At 54.3% G+C, this 24,803-nt stretch overlaps 14 protein-coding genes across 14 annotated transcripts; 7 read left to right on the forward strand and 7 right to left on the reverse strand.

Annotated features, from left to right (window-relative positions):
* Positions 1–346: 346 nt before the first annotated feature.
* On the forward strand, positions 347–625 carry L969DRAFT_34952 (uncharacterized protein; the record flags this gene model as incomplete). The annotated part of the gene is made up of 1 exon (XM_014711732.1): positions 347–625. A coding segment is annotated over one exon (279 nt), but the record flags the coding sequence as incomplete, so codon positions are not given.
* A 648-nt stretch (positions 626–1,273) lies between these two features.
* L969DRAFT_49761 (uncharacterized protein) lies at positions 1,274–2,788 on the forward strand (the record flags this gene model as incomplete). The annotated part of the gene is made up of 2 exons (XM_014712002.1): positions 1,274–2,118; positions 2,167–2,788. The coding sequence occupies 2 exons, from the start codon at positions 1,274–1,276 to the stop codon at positions 2,786–2,788; spliced, it is 1,467 nt and encodes a 488-aa protein (XP_014567488.1).
* An 86-nt stretch (positions 2,789–2,874) lies between these two features.
* On the forward strand, positions 2,875–4,130 carry L969DRAFT_88261 (uncharacterized protein). The gene is made up of 4 exons (XM_014712003.1): positions 2,875–2,977; positions 3,028–3,574; positions 3,624–3,785; positions 3,834–4,130. The coding sequence occupies exons 1-4, from the start codon at positions 2,913–2,915 to the stop codon at positions 4,104–4,106; spliced, it is 1,047 nt and encodes a 348-aa protein (XP_014567489.1). The 5' UTR covers positions 2,875–2,912; the 3' UTR covers positions 4,107–4,130.
* A 3-nt stretch (positions 4,131–4,133) lies between these two features.
* Positions 4,134–5,170, reverse strand: L969DRAFT_497804 (uncharacterized protein). The gene is made up of 4 exons (XM_014712004.1): positions 4,851–5,170; positions 4,677–4,797; positions 4,511–4,630; positions 4,134–4,459 (listed from the first exon to the last, which is right to left on the reverse strand). Exons 1-4 carry the CDS (start codon positions 5,019–5,021, stop codon positions 4,374–4,376), a joined length of 498 nt encoding a protein of 165 aa, XP_014567490.1. The 5' UTR covers positions 5,022–5,170; the 3' UTR covers positions 4,134–4,373.
* On the forward strand, positions 4,937–5,984 carry L969DRAFT_103896 (uncharacterized protein; the record flags this gene model as incomplete). The annotated part of the gene is made up of 5 exons (XM_014712005.1): positions 4,937–5,220; positions 5,276–5,496; positions 5,737–5,791; positions 5,836–5,903; positions 5,949–5,984. The coding sequence occupies exons 1-5, from the start codon at positions 5,121–5,123 to the stop codon at positions 5,982–5,984; spliced, it is 480 nt and encodes a 159-aa protein (XP_014567491.1). The 5' UTR covers positions 4,937–5,120.
* L969DRAFT_88266 (uncharacterized protein) lies at positions 5,982–7,891 on the reverse strand. The gene is made up of 8 exons (XM_014712006.1): positions 7,779–7,891; positions 7,700–7,725; positions 7,454–7,603; positions 7,262–7,396; positions 7,088–7,213; positions 6,895–7,035; positions 6,186–6,838; positions 5,982–6,134 (listed from the first exon to the last, which is right to left on the reverse strand). Exons 1-7 carry the CDS (start codon positions 7,867–7,869, stop codon positions 6,446–6,448), a joined length of 1,062 nt encoding a protein of 353 aa, XP_014567492.1. The 5' UTR covers positions 7,870–7,891; the 3' UTR covers positions 5,982–6,134; positions 6,186–6,445.
* L969DRAFT_95072 (uncharacterized protein) lies at positions 6,061–6,315 on the reverse strand (the record flags this gene model as incomplete). The annotated part of the gene is made up of 2 exons (XM_014712007.1): positions 6,061–6,134; positions 6,186–6,315. The coding sequence occupies 2 exons, from the start codon at positions 6,313–6,315 to the stop codon at positions 6,061–6,063; spliced, it is 204 nt and encodes a 67-aa protein (XP_014567493.1).
* Positions 7,892–8,186: 295 nt separating the features above from the next.
* Positions 8,187–13,106, forward strand: L969DRAFT_95074 (uncharacterized protein; the record flags this gene model as incomplete). Its single annotated transcript, XM_014712008.1, has 13 exons — positions 8,187–8,750; positions 8,802–9,388; positions 9,434–10,339; positions 10,386–10,527; positions 10,568–10,707; positions 10,967–11,336; positions 11,390–11,579; positions 11,627–11,812; positions 11,861–12,051; positions 12,100–12,232; positions 12,405–12,545; positions 12,594–12,774; positions 12,905–13,106. The coding sequence occupies 13 exons, from the start codon at positions 8,187–8,189 to the stop codon at positions 13,104–13,106; spliced, it is 3,933 nt and encodes a 1,310-aa protein (XP_014567494.1).
* A 574-nt stretch (positions 13,107–13,680) lies between these two features.
* L969DRAFT_95075 (uncharacterized protein) lies at positions 13,681–14,738 on the reverse strand (the record flags this gene model as incomplete). The annotated part of the gene is made up of 6 exons (XM_014712009.1): positions 13,681–13,734; positions 13,786–14,009; positions 14,056–14,394; positions 14,448–14,519; positions 14,571–14,624; positions 14,675–14,738. 6 exons carry the CDS (start codon positions 14,736–14,738, stop codon positions 13,681–13,683), a joined length of 807 nt encoding a protein of 268 aa, XP_014567495.1.
* Positions 14,739–14,876: 138 nt separating this feature from the next.
* Positions 14,877–15,136, forward strand: L969DRAFT_50025 (uncharacterized protein; the record flags this gene model as incomplete). The annotated part of the gene is made up of 2 exons (XM_014712010.1): positions 14,877–15,045; positions 15,099–15,136. Coding segments are annotated over 2 exons (207 nt in total), but the record flags the coding sequence as incomplete, so codon positions are not given.
* An 82-nt stretch (positions 15,137–15,218) lies between these two features.
* On the reverse strand, positions 15,219–16,820 carry L969DRAFT_95076 (uncharacterized protein; the record flags this gene model as incomplete). Its single annotated transcript, XM_014712011.1, has 7 exons — positions 15,219–15,605; positions 15,658–15,790; positions 15,847–15,914; positions 15,962–16,121; positions 16,178–16,555; positions 16,615–16,733; positions 16,785–16,820. 7 exons carry the CDS (start codon positions 16,818–16,820, stop codon positions 15,219–15,221), a joined length of 1,281 nt encoding a protein of 426 aa, XP_014567497.1.
* A 66-nt stretch (positions 16,821–16,886) lies between these two features.
* L969DRAFT_63225 (uncharacterized protein) lies at positions 16,887–17,487 on the reverse strand (the record flags this gene model as incomplete). The annotated part of the gene is made up of 3 exons (XM_014712012.1): positions 16,887–17,175; positions 17,251–17,288; positions 17,398–17,487. 3 exons carry the CDS (start codon positions 17,485–17,487, stop codon positions 17,061–17,063), a joined length of 243 nt encoding a protein of 80 aa, XP_014567498.1. The 3' UTR covers positions 16,887–17,060.
* An 899-nt stretch (positions 17,488–18,386) lies between these two features.
* On the forward strand, positions 18,387–19,160 carry L969DRAFT_88274 (uncharacterized protein). Its single transcript, XM_014712013.1, has 7 exons — positions 18,387–18,505; positions 18,555–18,660; positions 18,708–18,754; positions 18,808–18,817; positions 18,871–18,908; positions 18,960–19,041; positions 19,094–19,160. The coding sequence occupies exons 1-7, from the start codon at positions 18,428–18,430 to the stop codon at positions 19,129–19,131; spliced, it is 399 nt and encodes a 132-aa protein (XP_014567499.1). The 5' UTR covers positions 18,387–18,427; the 3' UTR covers positions 19,132–19,160.
* On the reverse strand, positions 19,098–24,694 carry L969DRAFT_497598 (uncharacterized protein). Its single transcript, XM_014712014.1, has 11 exons — positions 24,285–24,694; positions 24,100–24,232; positions 23,963–24,051; positions 23,765–23,913; positions 23,628–23,715; positions 22,016–23,577; positions 19,795–21,970; positions 19,537–19,746; positions 19,427–19,486; positions 19,293–19,376; positions 19,098–19,240 (listed from the first exon to the last, which is right to left on the reverse strand). Exons 1-11 carry the CDS (start codon positions 24,456–24,458, stop codon positions 19,178–19,180), a joined length of 4,788 nt encoding a protein of 1,595 aa, XP_014567500.1. The 5' UTR covers positions 24,459–24,694; the 3' UTR covers positions 19,098–19,177.
* Between the last annotated feature and the right edge of the window lie 109 nt (positions 24,695–24,803).

The following is a 24,803-nucleotide window of genomic DNA, read 5'->3' on the forward strand; positions in this document are numbered from 1 at the left end:
CGGCATGGATCGAAGCGGCGCTCTGACGCTGACAAATCAGCGTCACGTAACGCGTAACACGTAGCCCGCTGATGGACACGTCGAGCCACCGGCGCGACGGCCCGCTTTCACGAGCAGATCCAGCGGCGCCAAGCAATCAGCTGCCTGCAGCGATTATTGCGTGGATGATATGGCTGATCGACTCGTTGGCACGGATGGCAAACCCAGACAGCGTAGACAACAGCGAGCTTGCGATTCATGTCGAAAGAAGAAGATAAAATGCGTCGGTGGCACGCCAGACTTGGCTTGCTTACACTGTCGCAACACCACCAGGCAATGTACATTTGAAGAACAGCCCAAAAAGCGGATGATCACAAAGAAATATGTCGAAGAGCTTGAGCGGCGCTTGGCAGCTTCAGAGAGTCTCATCCGCTCCTTTGAGGAGGGTAATGTCACCGCGGACCAGCTCAAGTCGTACGCGAGCCAGCCGAGACTGCAGGAGGTCGACAGCGAAAGCGAAAGCTCTGATGAACAGGATCTTTCGGGCTCATTATCCACGTCTGGCGCACCAAAGGAGCAGTCTACTACGACTCAAGTCGATGAGCTGACAGACGACGTCGGAAAGCTGGCACTCGAGACCGGTCGATACGTCGGACGTTCGTCAGGCTTGCCGCTCGCTCACTCGTTCTCCAAAGAGCTCTCACGAGCAGCAAGAGACCGTAATCCAGGAATCTTCGTTTGTGATTCTAATGTCCGCACGCCTCTGGCTGCGTCTCCCCAGGGCGATCGCAGCTTCCTCGTCTTGGCCGCCGCTCCCGCAGACGAGAGTTCTGAGCATACACGCAAGAGAGGCATGATTGCTAGCGCAGATGCCGCATCGTTCATGGAATGTCGAATGGCAGCAGATGCTCGGGTCAGCATGGATGTTCATCCTTTGCCCTCGCGCGACTTGGTCGATTCGCTCGTCGGGCTCTACTTTCATCATTTCCATGCAAGCTGCCCAATATTACACGCGCCTACGTTCCTAGAGGAAGTTTCGGCTGGCAAGCAGGACAGGCAGCCAGCCTTTCGCGCATTGCTCTTCAGCGTACTCGCCATTGGCTCCCGCTTCTCTGATGATCCTCGGACGCTCGATGAGTCAGGGTCAGGACTGGGTCGGCCACTCGGTCTGACCCCCACGGAAGATGCCCGAGGCTATCCATATTGGTTCAGCGCTTGGCGATTACAAACACCTGTCTGCTCGCCCGCTTCACTATACGATTTGCAAAGCCTGTGCTTGTCTTGTCTGTATCTCATGGGGTCCAATTCGCTCATATCGGCTTGGATTACGCTCGGCTTGGTCGTCCGTCGAGCGCAAGATCTTGGCTGCCAGCGACAGAACAACCAGATCTGGACAACGACAGTCTTACGCGATCAGCTACGGAAGCGACTCTTCTGGACAATCTACATTGCCGACAGAAAATTGAGCGCTGTTCTTGGCAGACCGCTGGCTCTTCATGACGAGGATATTGATGTCGAGCTGCCGCTCGAAATCGATGATGCGGCGCTCACGCAATTGAGCAACGAAGAAATATCGCCGGCTACCAGCTCGCCCAACCTGATCACAGGTCTCAACTGTCAAGTAAGACTGGCACAGATCTGCGGCAGGGCGTTGAATACGGTGTACTCGATCAAGCGCGACTCGAAGAAGAATAACGAGCCAGTGGACCTGAAACCGATCGCTGGCCTCGATTCTGCCCTCAACGAATGGCTGAGCAATCTTCCTGCGCATCTGCAATGGGACCCCAAACGTGCACACCGAACATTCGGCGTTCAATCAGCAGAATGTCTTTTGAATTACTACGAGCTACAGATTCTCGTCCATCGAGATTTACTGGCGCCTGAACAGCGCACCGACATCGGATACCCCTCATTAGCGATCTGCACAAACGCAGCTCGCTCCATCGCTCACCTGCTAGAGGGCACCAGACGCGCGCAGCTGCTCGAGCGTTGCTGGCTCACCGCCCCATTCGCAGCCATTTCTGCCCTCTTGATTTTACTCGTCAATCGATCGAGTCCGAGCGCGTACAGAGGCCTGTCAGGATCATCTCTGATGGAAATGCCGAAGCTCGTGGACGCATTGGGTGTGCTCGCTCAGCGGTATGTGCCGCGTCTGACTCGCTCTGGCCGAATCTGATCGTTCTTCAGGACCTTTGTTGCACAGCGTCTGTACGCTAAAATCAAAGTCAACATGACTATGCATGGCTCTGGTCCAGACTCAGAGATCAAGAGAGCCAGAGAAGCATCCACTGGCCCACCTTTGCAGCACGAAGACGTGAATGACGTGCCGCCTCGGAAGCGAGAACGTCAGCCCGAGCTAGTCGTGCCTGACGCGTCGTCCAATACCCGAGATCTAAGAATGGACACATTCAACAGGGATCCCTGCTTCGGGCTCAGCAGCACATCACCCACAACTGCAACGCAGGCCTCCTCCGCAGCGTCGCAGCCCTCCTCCGCAGCGTTCTACGAGCAGATGCTGTCGCTCTCAGATTTTACCCCGTTCTCCCAAACAGACACCCATCATCAGCCGCCCGTCGAGTCGGGACTGACCGATACATCCACTGTAGGCTATGGTACTGGCTCACGAATCACGACCAATCTCGGGCATTCGCAGCACGGTCGTTTCTCGACCTATCAGGCTCCCGCTACACCTCCACTCGTGTTCAATAACGATTGGTTCGACCAGCCGCAATACTGGGCAAATCTTGCATCCGCATACGCCTCACCTTCGCAGTTCAACGCATATTCTGCATTTCAGTCACCACCGTAGACATCGCTGCAGACTTGTTGTTTTCTTGTCGCTTGCATAGATCGTAGTCATTACGCGAGATCGATTGCCGCGTATTGCCGAGCGCGTTCAATTCGAATCGCCGGTGTCATTAGTCGGTGCGAGCATGGCACCATCCAATGCCAATGGAGAGGATGTTGACGATCTGGATGACTTGGACGATGTGCTAGAGTATGTTGCTCTCTTGTGACGTAGCCACGCAAGCTCAACAATCGATGCAGAGAGTTCACTGCCCCAGCCAAAGAGCCAGAACAGACAGCTACTCAGACAACTCAGGAGACAGCAGCCACACCGCTCCTAGCAAGCCGAGATGGCGCCAAAGATCCGGGTGATCCAGGCGAGCTGGATGCGACTTTCGAAGCCGATCTCGCAAAGGAAATGGAGGCCTTCATTGCTCAGATGGGCGGCGGACCCCCGCCTGCTTCTGGTGCTGCTCAGACGGCGGCAGGCGATCTTCCACCTGGCTTTCCAGATCTCTCTGCGCTAGGACTAGATGGTCCTGGCGGAGACGGCGAGATGAGCGACGAAGCATTGCGAAAGATGTTCGAGCAAATGCTGTCCGGGTCGGGCATGCCAGACTTTGCTTCACTCATGGCCAATGACATACCGCCGCCGCTCTCAGCTTCGAGTAGTGGCAGCGTAGCAGCTGCCACAGGCGCAGAGAAAGGCAAAGCGCGGCAGGCAAACGCACCGAAAGCGCCGCAAGACTTTCAAGAGACCATCAGGCAGACAATGGAGAAGCTCAAAGGCTCCTCGGACAGCGTCAAGGTGAGTATCACTCCTTGCTGATCCGCTGCATGCTCATCTTCTAGCGTAGGCGGACCTTGACGCGACCTCGAATGACCCAATGGCTGCACTGCTAGCCCAGATGAGCGGCAGTGGCTCTGAAGAAGAATTACAGGCTGCCATCGAATCCATGATGGGTCAGCTGATGAGCAAAGACCTGCTATATGAGCCTCTCAAGGAGCTATCCACCAAGGTCAGCCGACGAACCAGCGAATGTGCGCGCATGGCTGACAATGCGCAGTACCCACAATGGCTCAGGGACAATGAGAGCAAGATCGAAGCAAGCGAGGTGCAAAGGTACAGAGCCCAACAAGAAGTAGTAGACGAGATTGTGCGGAGTTACGAATCGCCAAAGTTCAACGACGACGACGAGGCGCAGCAGAAGCATATCGTCGAGCTCATGTCCAAGATGCAAGAATCTGGAGCCCCGCCGACGGAGCTCATGGGAGAAATGCCACCTGGAATGAATCTAGACAACCTGCCGAGTGACATGGAGAACTGTACAATCATGTAATGCATCACGTCTGTACTTGCGCTATCGGTTCGGGAGGCTTCCACCTTCTGCCTAGGTGCTGCTGCTACGTCCGACCTGAATTCCTCTCCACGCTGCTGTCCTTCCAGAAGAGTCTCCCAGATCGTGAGTGCTTGATAGCTGAAGTCGCTGATTGTGGCCTGCCCGGATCTGAAGTAGGACAATGAGTCCCTATAGGCATCACTGCACGATCAAACGTTTTGATACTGATTGCGTCACTGACGCAGAGCGGAATGCATTGATCAGACATCAGCAAGTATCGAGGTTGTCGACGGTGCAATGAAAGTCTGAAGGCTGCCAAACAGGACCGCCACATGACATACCGGCGGTAAAGTCTGCCGTATATCAGATCAGCACGAGCGCTTGATCCTCGGATGAGAGCGTACCGAGTGTCGGTACATGATCCAATGAAGCCTTGGTGACGTAGAAGAGCTTAAATTCGTTCAGGTTATTGTAAAGCAAGCGAATGGTGAAATTGACGACTATGCCGTTGACGTGTCCACTGACTGTGATGACGGTCAGACGTGGTGTGTGCTATGATTGCGACCATACAGGCGACAATGGTGCTTGTGTAGAGATGCTGTTGGAAACGCTGCAGTTGGGCGCCATTCGTGAATGCAGCAACAGGCAGCAAGCCAGGATCGCCCGGAACCAGGTCAGCGGCATAGATCATCTATGGTGCTTTCCTCAGCACGAGTGGAAGGATTGGGCCGCGAACAGACTGACGCCATTGCTTGCCTCGAGCGTGAAGCGCGATCCAGTCATGCCAAAGCCTCCGATCGTGACTGACAATGCACAGGTGGCGAATCGCTTCTCGAGTCGAGCAGGAGCAGGCAAGGAGCTTGCCGATGCATCGTTGAGCAGGCCGATGAGTACGAGAAGAAGGATTGCGAGCATGTTTGGCGCTGGAGTATTGGCAACTTCGGCGCGTTGCTGGTTGCTACTTGCTTGACATGCGCGCTCGCGCTTCCCCCTCCCTACGGGCGTCGCAACAAGATGCCAATGTCACTCTCCTGCCTGCTACTGCTCACGCTATCCATGCTCAGCAACTGCTTTGCCGCTCGATCTGGTCCTCTGCGAGCTTACGAGTTCTACAGTCAGGCATACTCTTACCAAAGCAATGCGCACTCAGGGCTGACGCAGGTTGCTAGCCAATTTCGTCGATATAGACTGTCGGACAACAGAAGATCCGCTCATGGGATGGCTGCATGTCCTTCCCACTGTCATCCGGTTTGATCTGTCCCTTGACGAGGAAGAAAACTTCGTCCTCGAGGCTTACGAGAGCGAAAAGGAGGAAGTTGGGTCAAAGGCAAGCTCGGTGCTGAGCATTGCTGAGGACCTCAAATCCCCGCTAGGACAGGAGAGACGACTTGTACTTCCAGTACCAGCAGGAGCACAGAGAGGATGTGATCATGCCGGACGTTTTCAAGATCGTGCTACCCATCCGGTTGTGGCTCTCCGTTCTGCCCGGAACCTACACAGGCCTCAGTACATGGCAGATGCCAGATAGTGTATGCTGTCGGGTCGGCGCACAATGGCACATAGCCATCGATCCCATCAACGGTCAGTCTCTCACTCGCACAGTACGTCGTGCTCAGCTCGACCTCGACAGATGAAGTCCTTTTCGACTCGGCTGTTGCTGGCCGGTCATGTCGCGACAGACCATCGTGAGTCTACTCGCTATCTCGACTGAAGCTCTGACGGATCGTAGAACCCAACATGGACCGATCGATGGCTTTACGATCTGCCCGTTCAGCTACGACGTGCCGCCTGCTCATCGTCAGTCAATAATTGAGCATGGAACGCCACTGATATCACGTTCAGCGGAATGGCAAAGCTGCACGCTATCAGGCAAGCTAGGTTGGAGATCGTACGATCTACAACCAAGAGAGTGAAATGCAATGCAATTGGTTGATGAGCTATGGCTCTCATCTGCTTAGACGAACACGCCAACAGGGGGCGTAGGGAGTCCATTGAGGGTACCTCCCGTGACGCTGCCTCCTACGGGAGCTACCAATGGGCTCATCAGTATTGCTCGAGCAGGATCGAACGAAGACGTACGCAGTCCGTCGACTGAGCTGAAGCCACTGACTGAGCCAACTGAGCCAGAGCCTCCAATGATCTGGGGCGCAGGTGCAGCGATGGCAACAGCGACAAAGAGTGCGATCATGGCAGTGAATGAGTACTTCATCTTGACAATTTGCTTCTTACTCGCTGTAACGTGGGAATCAGAAAGCAGAGCGTGCTCTTATCATATTCAGCAGGGTTCTCAGAGCCAGAGGCAATCGACCGAGCGGCAAAGGTCAGTGCATTCGAGTACGTCATTCCGGCGGCGCCACAAAGGCTTCTGCTCTCTTTGCTTTCCGTTGGGCACGGGCCGCTTCTTCCCGCTTTGACAGCTCGTCCTTGCTTTTCTGCTTTTGCTCTTTCGGCTTGAGGAAGTACTCTCCCGACTCGAGCTGTAGATCGATCTTGCGAGGCTGTTGAGCCGGCGGAAAGGGTGTGTAAGGCTTTTTGATGATCTTTGGCTTCTTTGGCGCCTTGCCAGCTGCAGATTCGAGCGGATGCTCTTCGTAGCCGTTACCGCCTTCTCCGTTCGGTCGTACCTCCGCACGCTTCTTCTGCTTGCGCTTGGTGAATTGTGGCAGGAAGCGAGACCAGTCTTCTTCGGCAAGCTTGGGATCCTTTGCGAGCTCGCGCTTGATCATCATCTCCTGCAGCATCAACTCTTACATCAGCGGAGATTCCCTGGCTGGCACTCAATGCTTGCCTTTATGTGATAGATAGGATGGACGTTTGCGAGGCAATCGAGCACAACGCGTCTGACTTCTTTGAGACCTTTGTAAGGTCCCATAGCAGCGACTGTATTGCCTTGCACGAGAATATAGCAATTCGTCAGCAGCTCCAGAGCCTGACACCGAATAAGTCAGAGGAGATTTAGTTGCAGGAGAGAAGTGATAGACCTTGAGAGTGCTGCCGCCTGGACCGAGGATGCGTTGGCGCCGTTTGACGAAACGCTCCTTGTTGCGCACAATATTGCCAATCTTGATGATATCACACGCGACCGAGTCATCAAGAATCTTGATAGCCTGCTTGGGACCATCAGCAAAAGCCCATAAAGCGAGGAACACACTTGCTTGAGGAAAAGGTACGCTTCGAGCGAGGAGCTTGATGAGATCTCTCGCTTTGAGGATGATGTAAGGATCAAACGTCTTGCGTGTCGTTCGGACGGTCATGGAGCCTTCGACAAGATCGAGTGTACATCCGATGCCCTACAAGACATCTCGGCTTAGCATGCATCGTGAGTGACAAAGACAAGGTCGACTTGCGTGCTTGTCTAGCTGAGAAGTGACGCCCGCCCATACTTCTCGCAGGTAGACTTCTCTGTACTTTGGGAACAGCGTCGAGAAGGATGACTCTTCGAGGAAAGGCTTGTGGTCAGACGTCGAGGCGGGCGCTTCAAATTTGGCGACAGCCCACTGCAAGCTGATCAGCCGAGTCATCGCTGCTGATTCAGCGAGGTCACACTGCAGTCTCTTGTCAGCGGGTCAGAAGGACATCTCGTACGGAGCTTACTGATCAATATCCTCTGTATCCCATGCTGATCCAGAACAGATTCAGCGCGGTAAAAGGTGTCGTCAATGACGAACATACGCTTATCTTTGCGGTGTTTTTTGTTCTTGGGCACTGTCGGAGCTTCTTCTGCCTCCTGCGGCTCGGCGACTCGCTTCTGCTTCTTGGCCATGGCTCGCTGCGCTGCTTGATCGAGCCTCTTGAAATCTCGAGATGACAGAATCTGGAAAGCGCGAAGTCAATTCAATTGACATCGACCGCCGTCGAAGGCGTCCAGTCGCTCTCTCCGTCCTCGAAAGCTGCCGATGCGCATGGTTTTCCTTCTGAATCTCATCTCCATCGACCGATGAACGATTGATCCCATCGTAAGGGACTCGCACATCTGAACTCCATCATGACCATCAAAAAGGCGCTGCCCGTTTCTGATCCTTGCCCGCTTCCAATCTCCCCGGCTGCAAAGCAACAAATCGGAGAGAGCACTCTGCGACCATGCGATACATTCCTCATATGCTTCAATCAGATGTGTCAGATCCCGGTCGTGCGCTCATGCTCGGCGCCGGCTTTGCAAAGCTCTATGGACTCCCCAATCAGCTCCTCGCACCCGTAGGCCTTTCGGTCACGCCTGAGCCAAGCGCCAACGACACCCCCGCCAGCGAAGCTTCGCAAGAAAGCTCGCCCGGCTACGAAGCAGACGGTTCTGGCTCTGCTGGCTCGGTATCACCTCTCGAGGATTCGCCCGCCAACGAGCAGTCAAGCTCTGACGATAGCCGTGGCAAAGCGCGCGACTGTCTCTCCACCAATGACAGCTCGCGTGCCTCTCCTCCTTCCACAGATCCTACTACTGTTAGCCAGAGCGCGCCATCGCATTCATATCATGACAAGCAGCATGACGGGCTCGGCGCAGTCAAAACACTGCCTGTTCTGCCTCGACATGTCGGCAAAGATCCTGCTACCTCAAGTGCGTCTCTCGGTCGCACAACGCCTCCGTCTGCACCTTTCATCACTCCTCCTCATGCGACACAATGCGATTTGTTCCTCTTTGGCAAAGGAGAGGTGAGCTTTTTGGCCATTCGCGAGACTAGGCTGCTGAGACTGTCGATCTAGTCTGCTTCGCCTGTCCCGCCGCGACCTGGTATGACTACACCCGATCGAAGGGAGGTCAAACTTGCCTTGCAAGAACATTCGGCCGAACAAGGGGCACGTCAACTCAATTCAACGGCTCGATTTGCTCGTCGAACGCTCGATTTCCAATCGTCCTATCTCGATCCCAATGCCAATTCGGATGCGCGGCTGGAAGCAGGGGGCTCGCCGCTTCAGTACACCCGTGCAACCACGTCGAGACCTTTGTCGCCTATCGCGCCCCAAACAAAGCACAATGATCATCTACTCAATTTCGAGAATTTGGCCAAGATGAACAGGCAAGAGATGCGTCTGCAGCTACTTGCAGGCATCCCCACATCATTGACCACTACGTCGCCTTCACGTTCCTATGGCGGTGGAAATGGCCCGCTCGTCTCGCGTGCTGTTGGCTCGCCATACAATGTCTGGTGTACTAGTCTTCAAGTCGGACCCTTGCTGGAAGCTTTGCGCCGTACATTCAAGCTTACTTTGCCGATCCTGCAGCTAAGCCGAGGACCTGACACGCTCAAATCGATGCTTCAGATTGTCGAGTACGCTGCAGCTGTGACGTCGTGAGTCCCAACTATGACTGCTACCTGCGTTCTAACCCGCAGCAGATCATTTCGGCTCACACGCTACTGCATACGAAGCATGCTTCGCCGACAGTCTGATCTCGCTTTCAGCCTCCTCAGAACTGACTTCACACGAGAGGCACTCATCAGTACCATGACGCGCCATTCCAACGGATCCATCAATGCCCAAGTCAAATCTTCTCGTCAAAGTCTGACCGGCCTCAATCTCATGTCGTCTGCCAGCGCCTCGACGGACGATATGGCAGCTTCAAAAATCGTCTACGATTCTTATGCTGCTTCTCCCTTTGGCAAGACTGTCCTTCCTGCTGGATCTGTCGACCTCGGCTTCTCTGTCTTTGATCTCGACTGGCGACACACAGAGCCCGAAGCTATCTTCAGCACCACAAATGTCTCAAGTGAGCTGTCGACCTTTCTCAAAGCACGCGGCGATGAATTTGCGAAAGGCGGATTGCTGTATGTCACCTACTGTCAAGCCTCTGCACCTGCCCTCTCGCGTTCAGTCTCGGCCAGCCACACGCCTTTGCCGTGCTCTATGCCTTTCGAACACTGCTCCCATGGTATTGTCGAACCCTCCATTCATTCCAAGGATGTCTGGCGGCCTGTAAAGTCTGTCATGGCGGTCTGCATCCAGCGCCTCGTCACTCGCACCGTCATTTCTTCCAGTCTCGCTCACCAACTGCTCACGACATCCTTCAGACCTGTTTCTGTGCAAAGCACGATCGAAACGCTTGCTGAGCTCAAATCTGTGTGGGCTGTCGAAGCCTCACGACTTGGCCATCAAAAAGCTGTAACACTTCTCCGATCGCACAATGTGGAGCTTCATGACGATCCTGCGCAACATGGCGTTGCTATCACGCTCGAGCCTCTCAGATTCTCTTCCGCGACAGATGCAGAGTGTCGAGCAACACGTACTGTGGACCTAGTCAAATCGTACGTCATGATCGTCGGAATGCTGCTCTGGCTGATTCGGCGATAGGATCTACGATCACCATCTGCGTCTCACGCTCACCGCAGCTGGTTGGGGCAACAACCGCGTAGAGTATGCCCTTGCTGACATCTACGGCACCTTGCTCGAAAAGGTCCATGAAGGCGCACTTCAGGAGTCTCTCAGCCTTAAGGTCACGCTTCTCTGCCTTCGCCGACTTTGAAACAATCAAGCCCTGGCCCAACAACATGACCCTCTGTCCGTCCATCGTCAATGCGGACGCTATTCGCGATGCCGATGCGCTATCGGTACAGCTCTCGCTTTCATCAGTCGATCATCAGGCCCATGGACGCTCTAATATGCGAGGGCTAGGGCGGTCTGGCCGACGGGCGCTGATCGTTCACGAAACCGTAGGATTGCATAAGCCGATGTGCTCTGCCATAGTGCCTGTGGCGAGGAAATCTGAGTGTCTTGTCCAAATATAGAGAGAGGAAAAACGCGGTGCGGCAGCAGAGAGCTAGGCTCGAAGCTGACCAACTTGATCACGAATTTATCAGATTAACCAGATCAGCATCATCAGCGCTCTCTCTCTATCTCGCTCAAAACACTGCACACTAGTTGAGGCCTTGAAGCAGGGGCATGCACAGTGTTGGCCGGCCTCGTCTAGCATGTCGCACTGTCCCACGAACCGTGTTCAGCCCGACAGCATGCCGGTCATCGACTTTGTCGGTACGCGATGGCAACCCGCCTCTACGCCCTCGCCAGCATCTCTGTCTGTCCGGCTTGAACCCATTCGCTCCCTCGGCCGATGTGCCCGCTTCTTGGCTGCTCAAGCGTACCCCGGGAGGCGGTAGCAAGCAGATTGAGCGCAATCATCATCACCTTTTGCCTGTCGAATTCGATGATTGGCTCGGTTCGGTAGGATACGCCGAAGACACGGAGCAAAATGGAGCGATTGAAATCATCTCATTGGCTTCGGGAATGTCTCATACCCTCATTGCTGTGCGTTCCGAGCAATGAAACCGCTCAGGTCCTCAAAGGTTTTATGCATGCAGTATCGTTCAACGAACACGGGCGTCGAGCGCATCTTCGCCGTCGGCCGCAACGAATCTGGACAGTTGGGTATAGGATACAATTCTCAGGAGACGACTCGCAATCTCGTAGAGGGCTTCCAAGGCGACCGCATTCTCAATGTCGCAACCTTGGGCCTCTCAGGCAGCTTTGTGCTCGTAGAAAATGCGTCGGGTGGGCTCCTTTTGCAGCTTACAGATGAATCTGATCGACTACATAAGGCCGCAATGGCCTCTTCGCAATGGGATCGAGCTCGCGCGGCCAGCTGGGCATCCCGCGCAAAGCAGACAGCAAGGAACGAGATGATCAGCTCCTTAGTCGTGCCACACTGGTGCCTAGACCTCAAGATATGCAAGGCAGCATCATCAGCATCGCAGCAGGGCTCGAGCATTTTCTCGCCCTCACGGGTACATTGTAGAATGCCATAATGGGTTGCGCGCTGACAAGGAGAGCAGACCAAGGCGAAGTCTATGGGAGCGGCATCAATACGGACGGTCAAATCGGCAGCGGCTTATCGGACAGCGATGTCACAGTCTTGACACGGATACAGCTGCCTAAGGGCGAGCAACCGGAGCATATACGCGCAGGCGCTGATACCAGCTTGATCATTACATCCCAAGGCTCGGTCTGGTCTTGGGGCAATTCTGTGCGTGTTGCAGCAGTGATAGCTGCGCACGCTAAATCGAATGGGCAGGAGTATGCTCAAGCCCTACATGGGCGCAAGATCGATCGCATAGGCACGCCTACCGAGGTCAGCTTGAATTTCCTGTCGGGCGCAGGCGTCCAGGATATCCAGCTCGGCGGTTCTCACGCCGTCCTGCTCGACGGTAAGCGGCATCCTCATCTTGCCATCCTCAATGATGAGACAGCCGGGGCCATATGATCTGGTTTGCCAGAGATGCACTCGTGACCGGCAACAAGCTAATCTCTGCCTTCGGGCATTCACCTCTGATCATCGCGTCTTAACCCCCTGTGATGCGGTAGCTAATCGGTCAGTAGACCGTGGGCAGGTTTATACGGCTGGCTATGGCGCAATCGCGCATGGCGCGGAGCTACAAGCGCACTCACCGACAAGAGCGGACGGGCTCGAGGGCATCACACGCATCCGCAGCGGTCACGGCTATGCCGCAGCGATCAAAGGCAAGTCTCTCAGCAAGACTGTATAGTTTTCTAATTGTCATGAAGCAGATCGCGTCAATGCGAGTCCAGATATCTTCGCATGGGGTCTCAATAATCCGCAGGGTCGACTAGGGCTCGGCAAACCGTCGACATGCTCCCATGTCCATCGAGCGACACAAGTTGCCCTGCCGCGCATTTCCGGTGCAGATCATCTGCGTCTTCTCGATTTGCAATTGGGCGGCGACACCATGTGGGCAGCAGTTGCAGAGGCATGAAGGCCCCTGCGTTGCCACTGCAATAGGCACACTATTGCTAGTCTCTATCGTCAAGAGAAACCCATGTTCACGACGATCATCCCGGATCATATCTCTGACACTCAGAGCGTTTCAAGCCCCATTCGGCTGGAATGACGGCTTTGCTAGCCGTACCACTGCTACCGCAATCAAAGATGGTTCAACGGATCTTATCCGGCATGGGCATGCTGCTGCTACATCGCTAGCACGCGGTTTCAGCTTGCGCAAGCGCTTTGCTGGCTGTTGCTTGAGCACGAACAATTGGAAAGGTTCACGCTTTGGCTCATGATTCACCCTTTGAACCAAAAGCTATGTACGCAAACATGCATAGCTCAATGCATGGACCTGCGCAGCTAATCATCGTGTTGGCGATTGCACAGACGTGTGCGGTCGCGATACCGCCTGTGCGAACAGAGACGCACGGCGAAGAGCTGAAGCGTTTTCGCGACAAGTGGTACACTTAGACCCACATACACTGTGAGATGATGTGAATCGGAGGTGTCTCCAGCTGACCGGGCTCATTTAATGATCATTGAAAAGGACATCAAGTTACCTTTGTGCTGAATCTATAGTCCAATATCATCGAAAACTTCAAGCTCTTCTGGGTCTCCGATTGCAACATTACTCAACGCGCCACACCTATTAGCACGTTCACGATGGTTGTCTACCATTAGACTGACCGGCGTGCGCAGTTCAATTATCATCTGACGTGTGACGAGCCTGTGCCAAAGCCGCAAAATTTTGGCTGCGATATGCCGGTCCTGCTTGCAGGCATCTGCTGAACGAAGCGCGTGCCCAATTTCGCCAAAGCACAAATGCCGATGAGTGGTCAGGGTTGGGCGTGCTATCTATGCATGTATATTTTACTTGCGAGTGTCCAGAATGTGTTTGGCGTGACCATCATATAGGTCAAGCATCTGTGGGACTCTCGTCAGCATAGCCTGGTGCGACAAACTCCGGGCACATACGCGTTCTACCCAATCAGAGACGGCGGGATGGGCGCTGAAGACTAATTCGGCTTTGTCGGCATTGAGGGTAGCAACCATCATATACCTGCCGAACAGGACATAGTCTGTGAAGCCGGCCTTTGTTGGCGAAGTAATAAAAGACGCTTTGCCGCCATTGGGCAAGTTGTCGGTCAAAAGCGCTTCAAAGGGCAAGAGTGACATTCTCGCTCGTTCGATCAATTCGTCTGCGTCTTTCTCAGCGTACATTGCGTAGTACCGCTGGCGACTGACTCATATTGAGCGCTGAAAGCTTGGCATGCGCGTTGGCGAACCCGAGCTTGCGATCGGAAGTCACGTATTCATAGTCGACCGGCAGATGTTTGTACGCTCTGGCCAAATCTGTATAGATGAGCTCGAAGAACGTCGACCACCCTGGATCCGAGTCTCCAAGTCCTCGTTCGAAGACTCTTGCAGCAGCACGCGCGCTTGCGTACGCGGCGGGATGACAGTCTGATGTATCCTGTTCTGGTATGTACAGCGAGCTTGAATCTGCATAGTCTCGCTCGAGTCGGTCCGCGATGACGAAGCTATTGAAGACCATGTCGTCACGCGCGAACTCGACCATGGGCACTGATGACTTCCATTTCAGCGAGTTCGTTGAGGACTTGGGAATTGTATCGGACCTAACGGCCTTGCTGAGCCTGTCCGTTGCCTGAACTCGTCGCTTTGGAGCATCATGGGGGTCACTTCAATCACTGGAGGGGGAGTTTGTGAGGATTCGCCGGGTGAGCGAGCAAGCAGCGAACCATCGAACGGGACATTTTTGTGAAGTAGCGACAAGCGAGTCTTCCATGTGTTTGCTACCTTTTTGCGTCAGACTTGGCCTCTCTTGGCCCGTATAGATGCTTGCCAGAGTAGAATGTGCGCCCCGGCTCGACCACGAGATCGTAGAACTTGACTCGTTCGCTTGCCATCCTGGCCGCACGACCGCGCTCGCTCGACGCGCCTGACAACATCGGCGGCGACGACGACGACGTAAGATAGCACGCAAATATGGTCCGTACTGCGCTTTGTGGTGGCACCCTTGTGCTCATCGGAGAGCCGTCGGATAGCCCAAAGCAAAGTCGACGCCGCATGCGCTGAGGCAACGAAACGATCGCTTCAAGGAACAATCGATGCAACATCAAGTGCCCGGGCGCAAATCCTCAGTAGCGAGCAAGAAGCCCAGCAAGACACTGAGGCGAGCTGCCATCATCTTTGTCGTCATCTTGGGAGGAGGATGTAAGCGTGTCCTGGGTCGTCGACAAGGCGTTTTGCTCATTGATGACGTGTAGTGATATTCGAGCTCTTACGGCTGATTGTGCTCAAGTAGAATGCCTGCATGCCAAGGCCTGTCTGTTGCAATACATGGTACATCCCAAAGATCCATTCTCCTCTTTTGTTCGCGGCAGTGTTCATTCCAGATCGTCGACGGCGATGGGCATGATATCAGCCGCATAGATCGCTTTGGAGGGCGACCAGATCTGAAGCACATTGTCTTCTGCAGCACTGGCGAGGTGCCAGATACCTGCAGTGGAAGGCGACCAAGCGAGATCGGTGACTTGTGAAGTGTGACCGCCATGGACGAACATGAGCTCGGGTGGCCCGTCCGCTGCATCCTCGGGCACTTGCTCGCACCCGATACGGGACACATCCCAGACATTGATGCGCCGATCTGAAGATCCCGATGCAAAGACGGTCTCGCTGTGCGGTGACCATGCGAGCTGTAGCACGTCGTCTTCGTGTGCTTCGAACGAGTGTAATTTGAGCTTCAGGTTTCTCGTGTCCCATAGCGCAATAGTCTGCGTGATCCGTCTCAGCGATGACCCCTTCAGACAGAGCGGAGTAGCTCGCCTTGTCAGATGAGCCGGTCAGAAGCACAGTCTCGCTGTGAGGGCTGAAAGCGACAGCATTGACGAATCCAGAGTGAGCCTCGACTTTGCTAGTCGGCTTCACAGGGCCAGTCCCACTGCCTCGTGTGTCCCACCTGTACGCAGCAAGCTAAGTCTTGCGTTTGGAGACAGCGGTGTAAGAGAGACGCACAAGAGTAATTGCTTGTCGTCGCCTACAGATGCAAATACGTTTGAGTACGTTTGATGCCACGCGACGTCCTACTGTCTCGTCAGTCTCGTACGTGACCAACGGCGCATTGGCATACCTCGACAAAGGCCGTGTGACCCCTGTAGATAGTCAGCGGATCTAGTGTGGTATGCTTCTTGGTGTAGCCGCGGATGTCCCAGTGACAGACCGTCGTATCCTCAGAGGCCGAGAGAATGTGACCCTGCTTATCGACCGTCGGACTCCAGGAGATACCGTATCTGCATCGTTAGCCTGTCAGCATAGGGTCGCGAAACTCAGCGTGTGTGGCGCGGACCCTTCCTTGGTATGCCCTCTGAGGGTGATATCAGGCTTGCATTCGGCATCATCTGCAGGCTGGCTGGGGTGTTTTGTCCGATCAAAGACGTAGACTTCGCCCATGACGGTCTTTGTAGCGATCAGGTCGGCATTCTGAGGCATGTACCTCGCCCTGTTGACTTCCCCCTCGTGGGGAATCGACTGGACCGTCTTTATTCTCGCCTCTGTCGAAGAATAGCTCCCAATCTCTCCCTTTTCGGTGTCATACTCTGCTTCCTTGAGCTCCTCGTTCGCCTTTGGCACTTGTACCGTCAATATCTTGACCAGATTGGGCGCTGCATCGCTCGTGTTTGTGCCCACAAGCAGTCGGTGGAGGTGGTAGTCTTTCCCAGCTGGCCTGAGGATAGATGTCCCCTGATCAGCGACCAAGGCTGATCGGAACACACACAGACATACGTCTCGACGTCAGGAAACCATTGGACAGTGAGCGTTGGCCACGGCAGGGCGTGTGTGATGACAAGGTCGTACAGCAAGGGCGAGTTCTTCTTCCAGTGCTTGTACTCTTCGTTGGCAATCTACAGGCCTGCGTGAGCTCGTCTACTGCTCCACTGCACATCCTCTCTTGCCTTGTTCATCGTCGCAACGTCCATGTCTGGCTCCATGGCGGGCAACCGAACGGGTCAACTCACTTCGCCGCGCTCTTTCTTGCTCGACGCTCAAAATCTCATGCAGACCGCACGTTGCTCTCCCTCGCCGCTGCACTTCTACCTCTGCAATAGCTCACGAAGGATGCCTATTCTGCAACCACCACATTCTACTGAATGGCATGTTGAGGACTGTGACCCTCCCAACGTAGCTGGCCGCTCATGGTACATACTCTCCATCGAGCGGCTCGGACCACATCAGTGCCCCGCTTTGGCAAGGAATTGCGCACGCATGTACGGTGGCTTATATCCCTCGGGACACTCGTGAAAGCCATCTTTCGGCCCAAGACGGCCGGGACGATCGCGACAGCGTCTGCATAGGGACAAAATACCGTCAGAACGAGGCAAGCGTAGAGAGGGCGGGTCGATTACCCGCCAACTGTAGTACCTTGAAACGTGACTTCTACTGCTCGCATCATCAGCCTCCTGGCAGGCTCACCATAGTGACCTTTCTGCACTCTTGTCGATATTGACGAGCATGTGCCATGACACCGTCTGTGATGACCAGCGCAGGTATCGTGAGACGCGAGCGCACCACTTCGCCGCGGTCTCGATCCGATCCTTCGAAGATTGTTCCGAAGCGGGCAACGTTAGTCGGAACGGTCAGCCAGAAACGAACGGGCATGATCGTCTGCGTGCCATCTGGGAAGATGAGGTCATGAGGGATGCCGAATTCGCGCTGCAAGGACACTGTGCTCCTAGCAAGCCAGTATGAGCGGTATGCAATCGATGTTAAAGCAGTCTCGCCGTCTCACGAGCCACAAAGTAGTACTCGCTTGCGTCACTCGAAAGTCTATAGCATAGGGTCAAGGCCGTGGAAAGTGACGCTGCCCTTGCCAGGGCTGTCTTGCGATGGACGATCGACGAGCATGTATGCTGCCTTGCTCGTTCATTTGCATGTGACTCTGGAACATGATCGGACTGACGCCAAAACGTCCATTCTTGCAACAAATCACGGTCAGAAGCGCTGAGACGACCTCTTGGCAGTTCTAGCAGAGCAACAAAGCCAAGAGTGTGAATCACTCTCATGTCAGTGGAGATAGCGACGCAAAGATGGAGCCCGATAACGCGAAGAAGCGAGCGCGAATCAGCGCAACGGCGGAATGTCTAGCGCCACTTTCTACAGTCTTCAGACTATTCCTGATCACAAAAGCTACCTTTCTCTGACCGTACAATTTGGGCGACGAGCTTGTTTGTCCAAATGCATCAGCATGAACTCGGTCGTCTTGACACGTTCTACCCCGTTGCCGAGTGCGCTTGCGAGGATTGCCTCACTCCTCTGCGCCGTTCCTCATGCGATTGCTACCGCTCGCGGCGCTTTGCTTGCTCTCTTTGCTTCTGACCGTTCGCGTAGCATGCGAGCAGTCTTTGCCGCTCCATGATGCGATGGCAGCTTCCCCAAACGAGCCAAGAGATCTTGCCGAACGACAGGCCTTGCCGCTATGGTGGGTATATAGGATCACTTGTCCGTGACTCCAACCTCACAAGACTAGATCTGATGCAGTCGAACAGTCAGTTCGCGTTTGGGATGCGTCTGGAGCAAAGCGACTGGAAGTCAGACAGAGATGGCAGCCGGATCAGTGGATCCGGATACGATCACCGTCATGATCCGACCCACCAAAAAGCCGCCTCTCGTGGAATTTGCCCGCTGTCTGATATCATGTCTTAACGTAGTCTGAATGGTTGCAACAGATTGGCATTCAAAAGCCCGTCAAGGTCTTGGTATCTGACCACGATGACGATGCGAATACAGTCACGATTACTATCACCACACAAGCGCACCTGGATGGCAAATTTTGCAAGCCATGCTTCGTAGTGTGTAGTTCTGAGCTGACGACGTGACAGTGAGCCCATGCTGCAGTGGCGATTACACAACCAGCGTAGTCCTCTCGGTCAGTCTTTGCATTCTTCTCAGCTCACCAGCTGACAGGACTAAGAGAATCAGTATGACTCTTGTATGCCTCTCATGTGGATCTGCAACTGCAAGCCCGCCTGAGTCTATGTACAGGGAGATGGCAAGCGGCAACACCTCCGACGCGCGAAGTGGCAAGTGACCTTCATCAGTTCGACGTGGATCTGTTGAGCAACGATCAGCAGGACATGCGCTGCTACTCATCAGTTCCGACGTCGGCTATGTGCAAGCCATTCAGGATTCGCGTCAAAGAAGCGTCGGCCTGCTGCAAGCCCTTCTCACGTTGCTCTACGATGCATCCACTGACCTACATCGACAGACGTGATTAGCAACAATCTCTCGGTTCGCGAGTCATGATGTGTACATTGCAATCGTACACGAACGTCTAGACTGCGGGGGTATGCTAAGTGAGCAAACGGACGATCTCGCGGATTCTCGGAAGCGGCAAGAACGACGGGATGTAAGTCTGGCCAAGAGCAGGTCAGACGAGGCACGTAATAGAGCAGCACACGCCGTACCTCGATGCCCGTGATCTCGCGCGGCAAGGGTACATCGTATGGGCCAGCTTCTTCGACCTCTGGCGGCAACAGCAGATGATCGTTCTGCATGATTGTGTCAAAACCAATGCCATGGACGACAGTCGGCAGCCCACCTTGTCACCAGGTACCACTCGCGCTGCAACTGCTTGCAGTATCTCTGGCGCAATGGGAGCCTAGGCAAGAAGGTCAGTGGGCGAGCAAGCAAGAGAGCACCTGAACGCACCTCGTAGTCCGCCACATGGTAATGGGAGATGAGCTTCTGGATCTGTGTTGGCGTGAGGAACCAGCAGACATCGTAGATGATCTCGATGTCATCACGCGACCCTTTCTTGAGCTGCAAGAGCTTCGTCGCCTGCATGAGATGTTCCAGCTGAAGCGTGCCTTCGGGCATGTCGTGAGCTTTACACCACTCTTCGAGCCGCGTGATATTGTACTGTCTCGCGCGTGAGCAAAGCTTCGGGGCAAGGGCTCTGCGGCTCACCTGAATTTGCATGGCCCGCTTCCAAGAGCAGAAGTTACGTCGCATGAGTAGGTCGTTGAAGCTCGTGACGCCGATGAGCTTGAGCAGCTCAGTGACCACTTGCTGTACGACGCTGTGCTCGATGTAGAAGCTCTTGAGTGATTTCCAGACCAAGTTCAACAAATTGAGTATGTCGTCCATGCTGTGCGTAGGCTGAGTGCTTGCGCCGACGATCCTGTTGAAGAAGCGTCCGCTGCCTGAATCGTTCGAGACGAAGCCAGGCAAAGATTGCGATTCGACGAGAGCCGGTATGATCATCCTATTCAGTTTCTTCTTCGTCTCTTGCATGAAAGTATGATAGATGTTGTACTCGAGACTGTCGAGATCGTGCTTGACTAATCGCACCAATCGCTCGTAGTTTTCCCATTCAAAATCTCTTCCTGCTCCTTCGGCTCCAGGCCCAATGCCCTGCAGGATGTCGCCTTCTGCGATACAAACGAACGACAGAACTTCATGAATGTTGGAAAGCCAGAAAGTGCCAGGTATGATCGCATCTTCGCCGTGGAATGACATGACGTGTTGTTGTACTGTTTGCATGACGTTTGCCAGGAAGCGTTCGCTCTCCGACATCAGACCGTACTTCCACATTTCGTTCGTTACCAAGCTGATGAGATGTGCTGGGAACAAAACTTCTTTTGGCTGTGGCGGGTTATTAGACGAAGGAGGTGGGATCTTGAGTGAACGGATGATGCCGATCAAGATGTCTTCATCTAGCGGTTCTTCTTCCTCGAGTAGCGCCATCATCTCTTCTGCCAATTCTTCTGGCTCTGGCTCCGGCTCTTGTATGTATTGATGTCTCGGCGACCGAGCGACTTGTCCATTGAGCTGATCGTAGCTCGCCTGGACGCCTCTCGGCGCATCGTCGTAGTGCATACCATTCGTAGCGATGTCTTCCGTGCCCATGTTGCGTGCCATGCTATTGCGACGCCCACGATTCGGTCGCGGTGGAGTGGCGCCCGTGCCGTTCGTCATGCCATGATCATAGCCGCCGTTCAACTTACCAGTAGAAGGTGCGAATACAGGAGGTGCATCTGGTCTGCCTTTCGTGTTGTTAACTGTGCGTGAGAGTTGCTCGCGCAAGACAGCCAGCTCTGTGCGAAGAGTTGCAATGGTCGAGGTCTCGTCCGAGCCGTTGCGTTCCATGTACGCGCCGAGCGCTTTTTGCTTTGACGCAAGGTCTGCATTCAGTGCTTCGCATTGCTGAGCGAGCGCGGTGATTTGCGAGTCTTTCTTCGCCAAAGTAGCAGTAGAGACGCGCATCTGCTCGTCGAGTTCTGCCTTTTCAGCGCGCAAGGTCTCAAAGACAGATTGCGGAATGCTGGGTACTGCTGCCTGCGCCCGCAGAGCGCGAGCCTCCGTCTCGACTTCGGAATGCTTGCTCGTCCAGCTTGCAATGGATGTCTCGAGGTCTCGCACGCGGACCTGCAGCGACTTGTTCTCGGCAGTCCGCTTTTGCAATGTCTGCGTGAGCTCGACCACTTTGTTCTCGAGCTTGTACGAGACTTCTTTGAAGTGCGAGACCGATTTGGCTTCTTGCTTAAGACCGAGCAGTTCTTTCCTCGCGGCGCGTCGACGTGTGCAGCTTTGTAGTAAGATGACGAGGCGTCTTTCGTGCAGGAACCGAGCACGGGCAATCCTGCCTCGCAGCAAACTTTGCAGCAGCGTTGCAGCCTGATCCGTTTTGGTGCTAGCGAATTTGGCACGCACAGTGCGCCCACGCACGAGAGCCTGAATCCGAGTGACAGCTGTGCGCGTCTTGAGGTAGGCATTGCGCTGCACATATCCTCGAGTGTAGCGCTGAATCGCGATGGCGGCAGCTTCCTGTCGTTGTCGCTGTAGCTCCCGCCTCGCAAGGATGCCACGCCATGTTGCCTGAATGCCGATAGTCGCGACGCGCATGGACTTGTATTTCTTGACTGCAATGTGCCTTCGCAGGTTCTTCTGTAGTAGCGTCGCTAGGTAGTTGAGCCGGTCGCCGCGCAGCTTCTCCAGGTAGCCGAGCATGCCGGCGCGGAAGAAGATCTTAGTTTTGCCGACTTGGTACTTATCGTGATCTTGAATCGTGCCACGAAGAATGATATCGCACAAGCCCGAAATATCGGGTCCCCAATGCTCTGATCCGCAGAGCATATAGTATCTGCAGACCAGTCAGGAAGCGTTCGGATTGAGGCAAGACGCTTACCGCTCTGCGAACTCGGCAAAGGTCCACCTGGTAGGGTAGCCAGCGCAGCTTATGCGAATTGTCTCGAGCACACCACAAGCACGTAGCTGGCCCAAAACCATGTTCGGCTCGAACTCCCATGCAATCTTGGGTTCGTTTGGCTTGATGCATCGGATGTAGTGCGCATTCGTAGCATCGATGGTCTTCATAAGCTCAATGAGGGACAGCTTGAAAATCGAGCCCAGTGTCGGCTTCTTGACTGCACCGCCGCGTTTCGGGACAACGGCGCTGGTAGCTTCGGGCTTCGATGCCAGTGCAACCGTCGCCGCACGGTCGAAGACATCCTTCAAGAACTCGTTGGTCGTTTGCGACAGCACATTGAGCTGCTCATCAGGAACGGTATCGCGATTCTTCTCCAAGAAGCTCTCGGCTTCGTATTCGACATCGAGCGCATAATGCTTGACCGTGAAGGCACTGTTGCCGAATCGAGGCTTCTTGAAGACCTTGGTGTATTCTGGCTTACCGAGCTGGCTGTAGAGCTTCTGTACGAAGGATGAGTCTGTACCGGCCGGCAACCGGGACTCTTCGTCAAGCAGCGACATGATGCCAAGCTTGCCCTCGATCATGTCGATACAGGGCTGATTGTCGGCAAAGTCGATGAACTTCCAATTGATCTGCTCGGCGACATATTCGTCCTGTTCGAGCTTGAAGACGTGCGCATTGAAATTGTACTGCAGTCGCTCATTGGCATAGTTGATCATGAGCTGTTCAAACGAGTTCTTATCGAAATGCTCAAAGCCATAGATATCGAGTACGCCGATCGAGTTGGCGACTTGCTTCAATGCATCCGGCTTTGCAAGACTGTCATTGATGACGCCGACAAGCCAATCAAAGAGACTGGAATAGATGTACTTTGCGACCGAGTCTCGTATTGCAGATGCTTGGGCAGCGGTATGCGAGGTGACAATTTTCTCGCTTCGCGTAACGATCTGCTTCTTCGTGATCCACTTGCGGAACTCGCCTGCTTCAATACCGAGCAACTTGCAGGCCAGTAGTAAAGAAGGGTCATCATCTGCCAATACAGCATCATTTCGAACTTGAGTGATCTTGACGTTGCCTAGATGGAGCAAACCGGCGAGGACTTTGAAGATCATCCATTGCTGCTCTGAAGAGATGCCGACTGTGCTGAGTGCTGCTTGTGTCGCGGCGAAATCAGCTGCATCGTCCACGCCGGTGATGATTTCTGAGCCAGCTCCTCCGCCGTTCGTGTAAGCAAACTTTGAAGGGTGATCGAGGGAGAGCGCCGCTCTATCTGAGGAGCTCGCGCCGGCCAACAGCTGATAGAAGACGTGATAATTGCGCTCGGTCGCTGGCTGATAGACGAGTCGCGAGCGCTCGAGCAAGTATGTTCTGATCTTTGCGCCAACGATGTTCTGTTTGTTATCGAAGAGGATCTCAATATACTTGCCGAAGCGAGAGGAGTTGTCATTGCGTGTCGTCTTTGCGTTACCGAACGCTTCCATGATGGGGTTGGTCGCCAAAATCTGTCTCTCGACATCTGTCATGCCGTCTTTGGAAGAGTTCTGCTTTCGATCGTGAGTTCCTGCCAAAGATATCACATGGACTGGCTTACCTTTCGCCTACTGCTGGGTTGTTCGGGATCTTCAACGGTGGCAAAGTAGCGCATGATGTACTTGGCAGACACTGTCTTGCCTGCACCACTACTCGCAGCGCATTAGCGCGACGCTCGGCGCGAGAGCGAGGACAAACCTTTCGCCGCTGACAATGATGGTCTGGTTCTGCTTTTGCCTGATCATACACCGGTACGCATCCTCGGCAATGGCAAAAAGATGCGGATCGAGTTCGCCTTTCTTCTTGCCTGCATACAGTTGTACGTACTCGTCCGAATACATCGATACCTGCTCGGTATGATCAGGACCTGCTCTAGCTGGCTCGCGTTGTACGTACTGCCGTAAACGGGTTGACGGCGACTAGGACAATACCAGAGTAGGTATAGATCTGCTGAAACTGATAGCGAGTCCTGATCGCATGTAGCACTGTTGAATGTCATCAACTTGAGCCCTGATGTGCGTGATGTGACGTACCCCCTGGCTCGTTGAGATAGCTCAAGTTGGTAAGGTCTTCGGTCTGCTCGAGCAGTGGAGGATTGCGCAAGGGCGGCAGCTTTGCCCAATTCGTCTTGAGCAGGTCATCGAGCGTTGTCTCGAGCACATGAGCCTGCAGGACTTGCATGAGCTATCCATCGTTGGGTTGCGTCCGCCGAGCTCACCTTGCCATTGGCGTCCTTGAAAACCAGTTTGACTGAGCCCTGGCCGCTGACGCCGACCTTTGACGGCTGTTGGACATCTTTCTCGACGAGTTCTGCTCCAATCCAGCCCTCCTTGGTGTCCTCAAACCAGGCACGAGTGCCCTTGGCGTAGAGGTCCAGAGGCGAGTTGGACATGATGACTGGTTATGTCTGATGCGTAGATGTACAGCTGGACTGACTGTCGCCTTGTGACGCGAGGCTGTCGCGGTGATGGCGGTTTGACAGCAACGAGCCCGTGCGTTCGTTGTTAGGTATGAGCCTGCTACCTGACTGGTCGCAGGTGCTTCGAAGGCTACAAAGATGATGCTAGTCTACGGAGCTGGACATCGGCGCCTGTAGCGCGAGCAGTGATATCGCTAGGCACCAAGCGTGAAAGCAAAGCCAAACACGCGACGCGACTTGCATGCAATTGCCAGTGCGATGGACAGACAGATGACCACCTTCATCATCATCATCATCATAACCATCATCAGCATCGTC

The sequence above is a fragment of the Mixia osmundae genome (genome assembly GCF_000708205.1).
Source record: "Mixia osmundae IAM 14324 unplaced genomic scaffold scaffold_6, whole genome shotgun sequence".
NCBI classification, from domain to species: Eukaryota; Fungi; Basidiomycota; class Mixiomycetes; order Mixiales; family Mixiaceae; genus Mixia; species Mixia osmundae.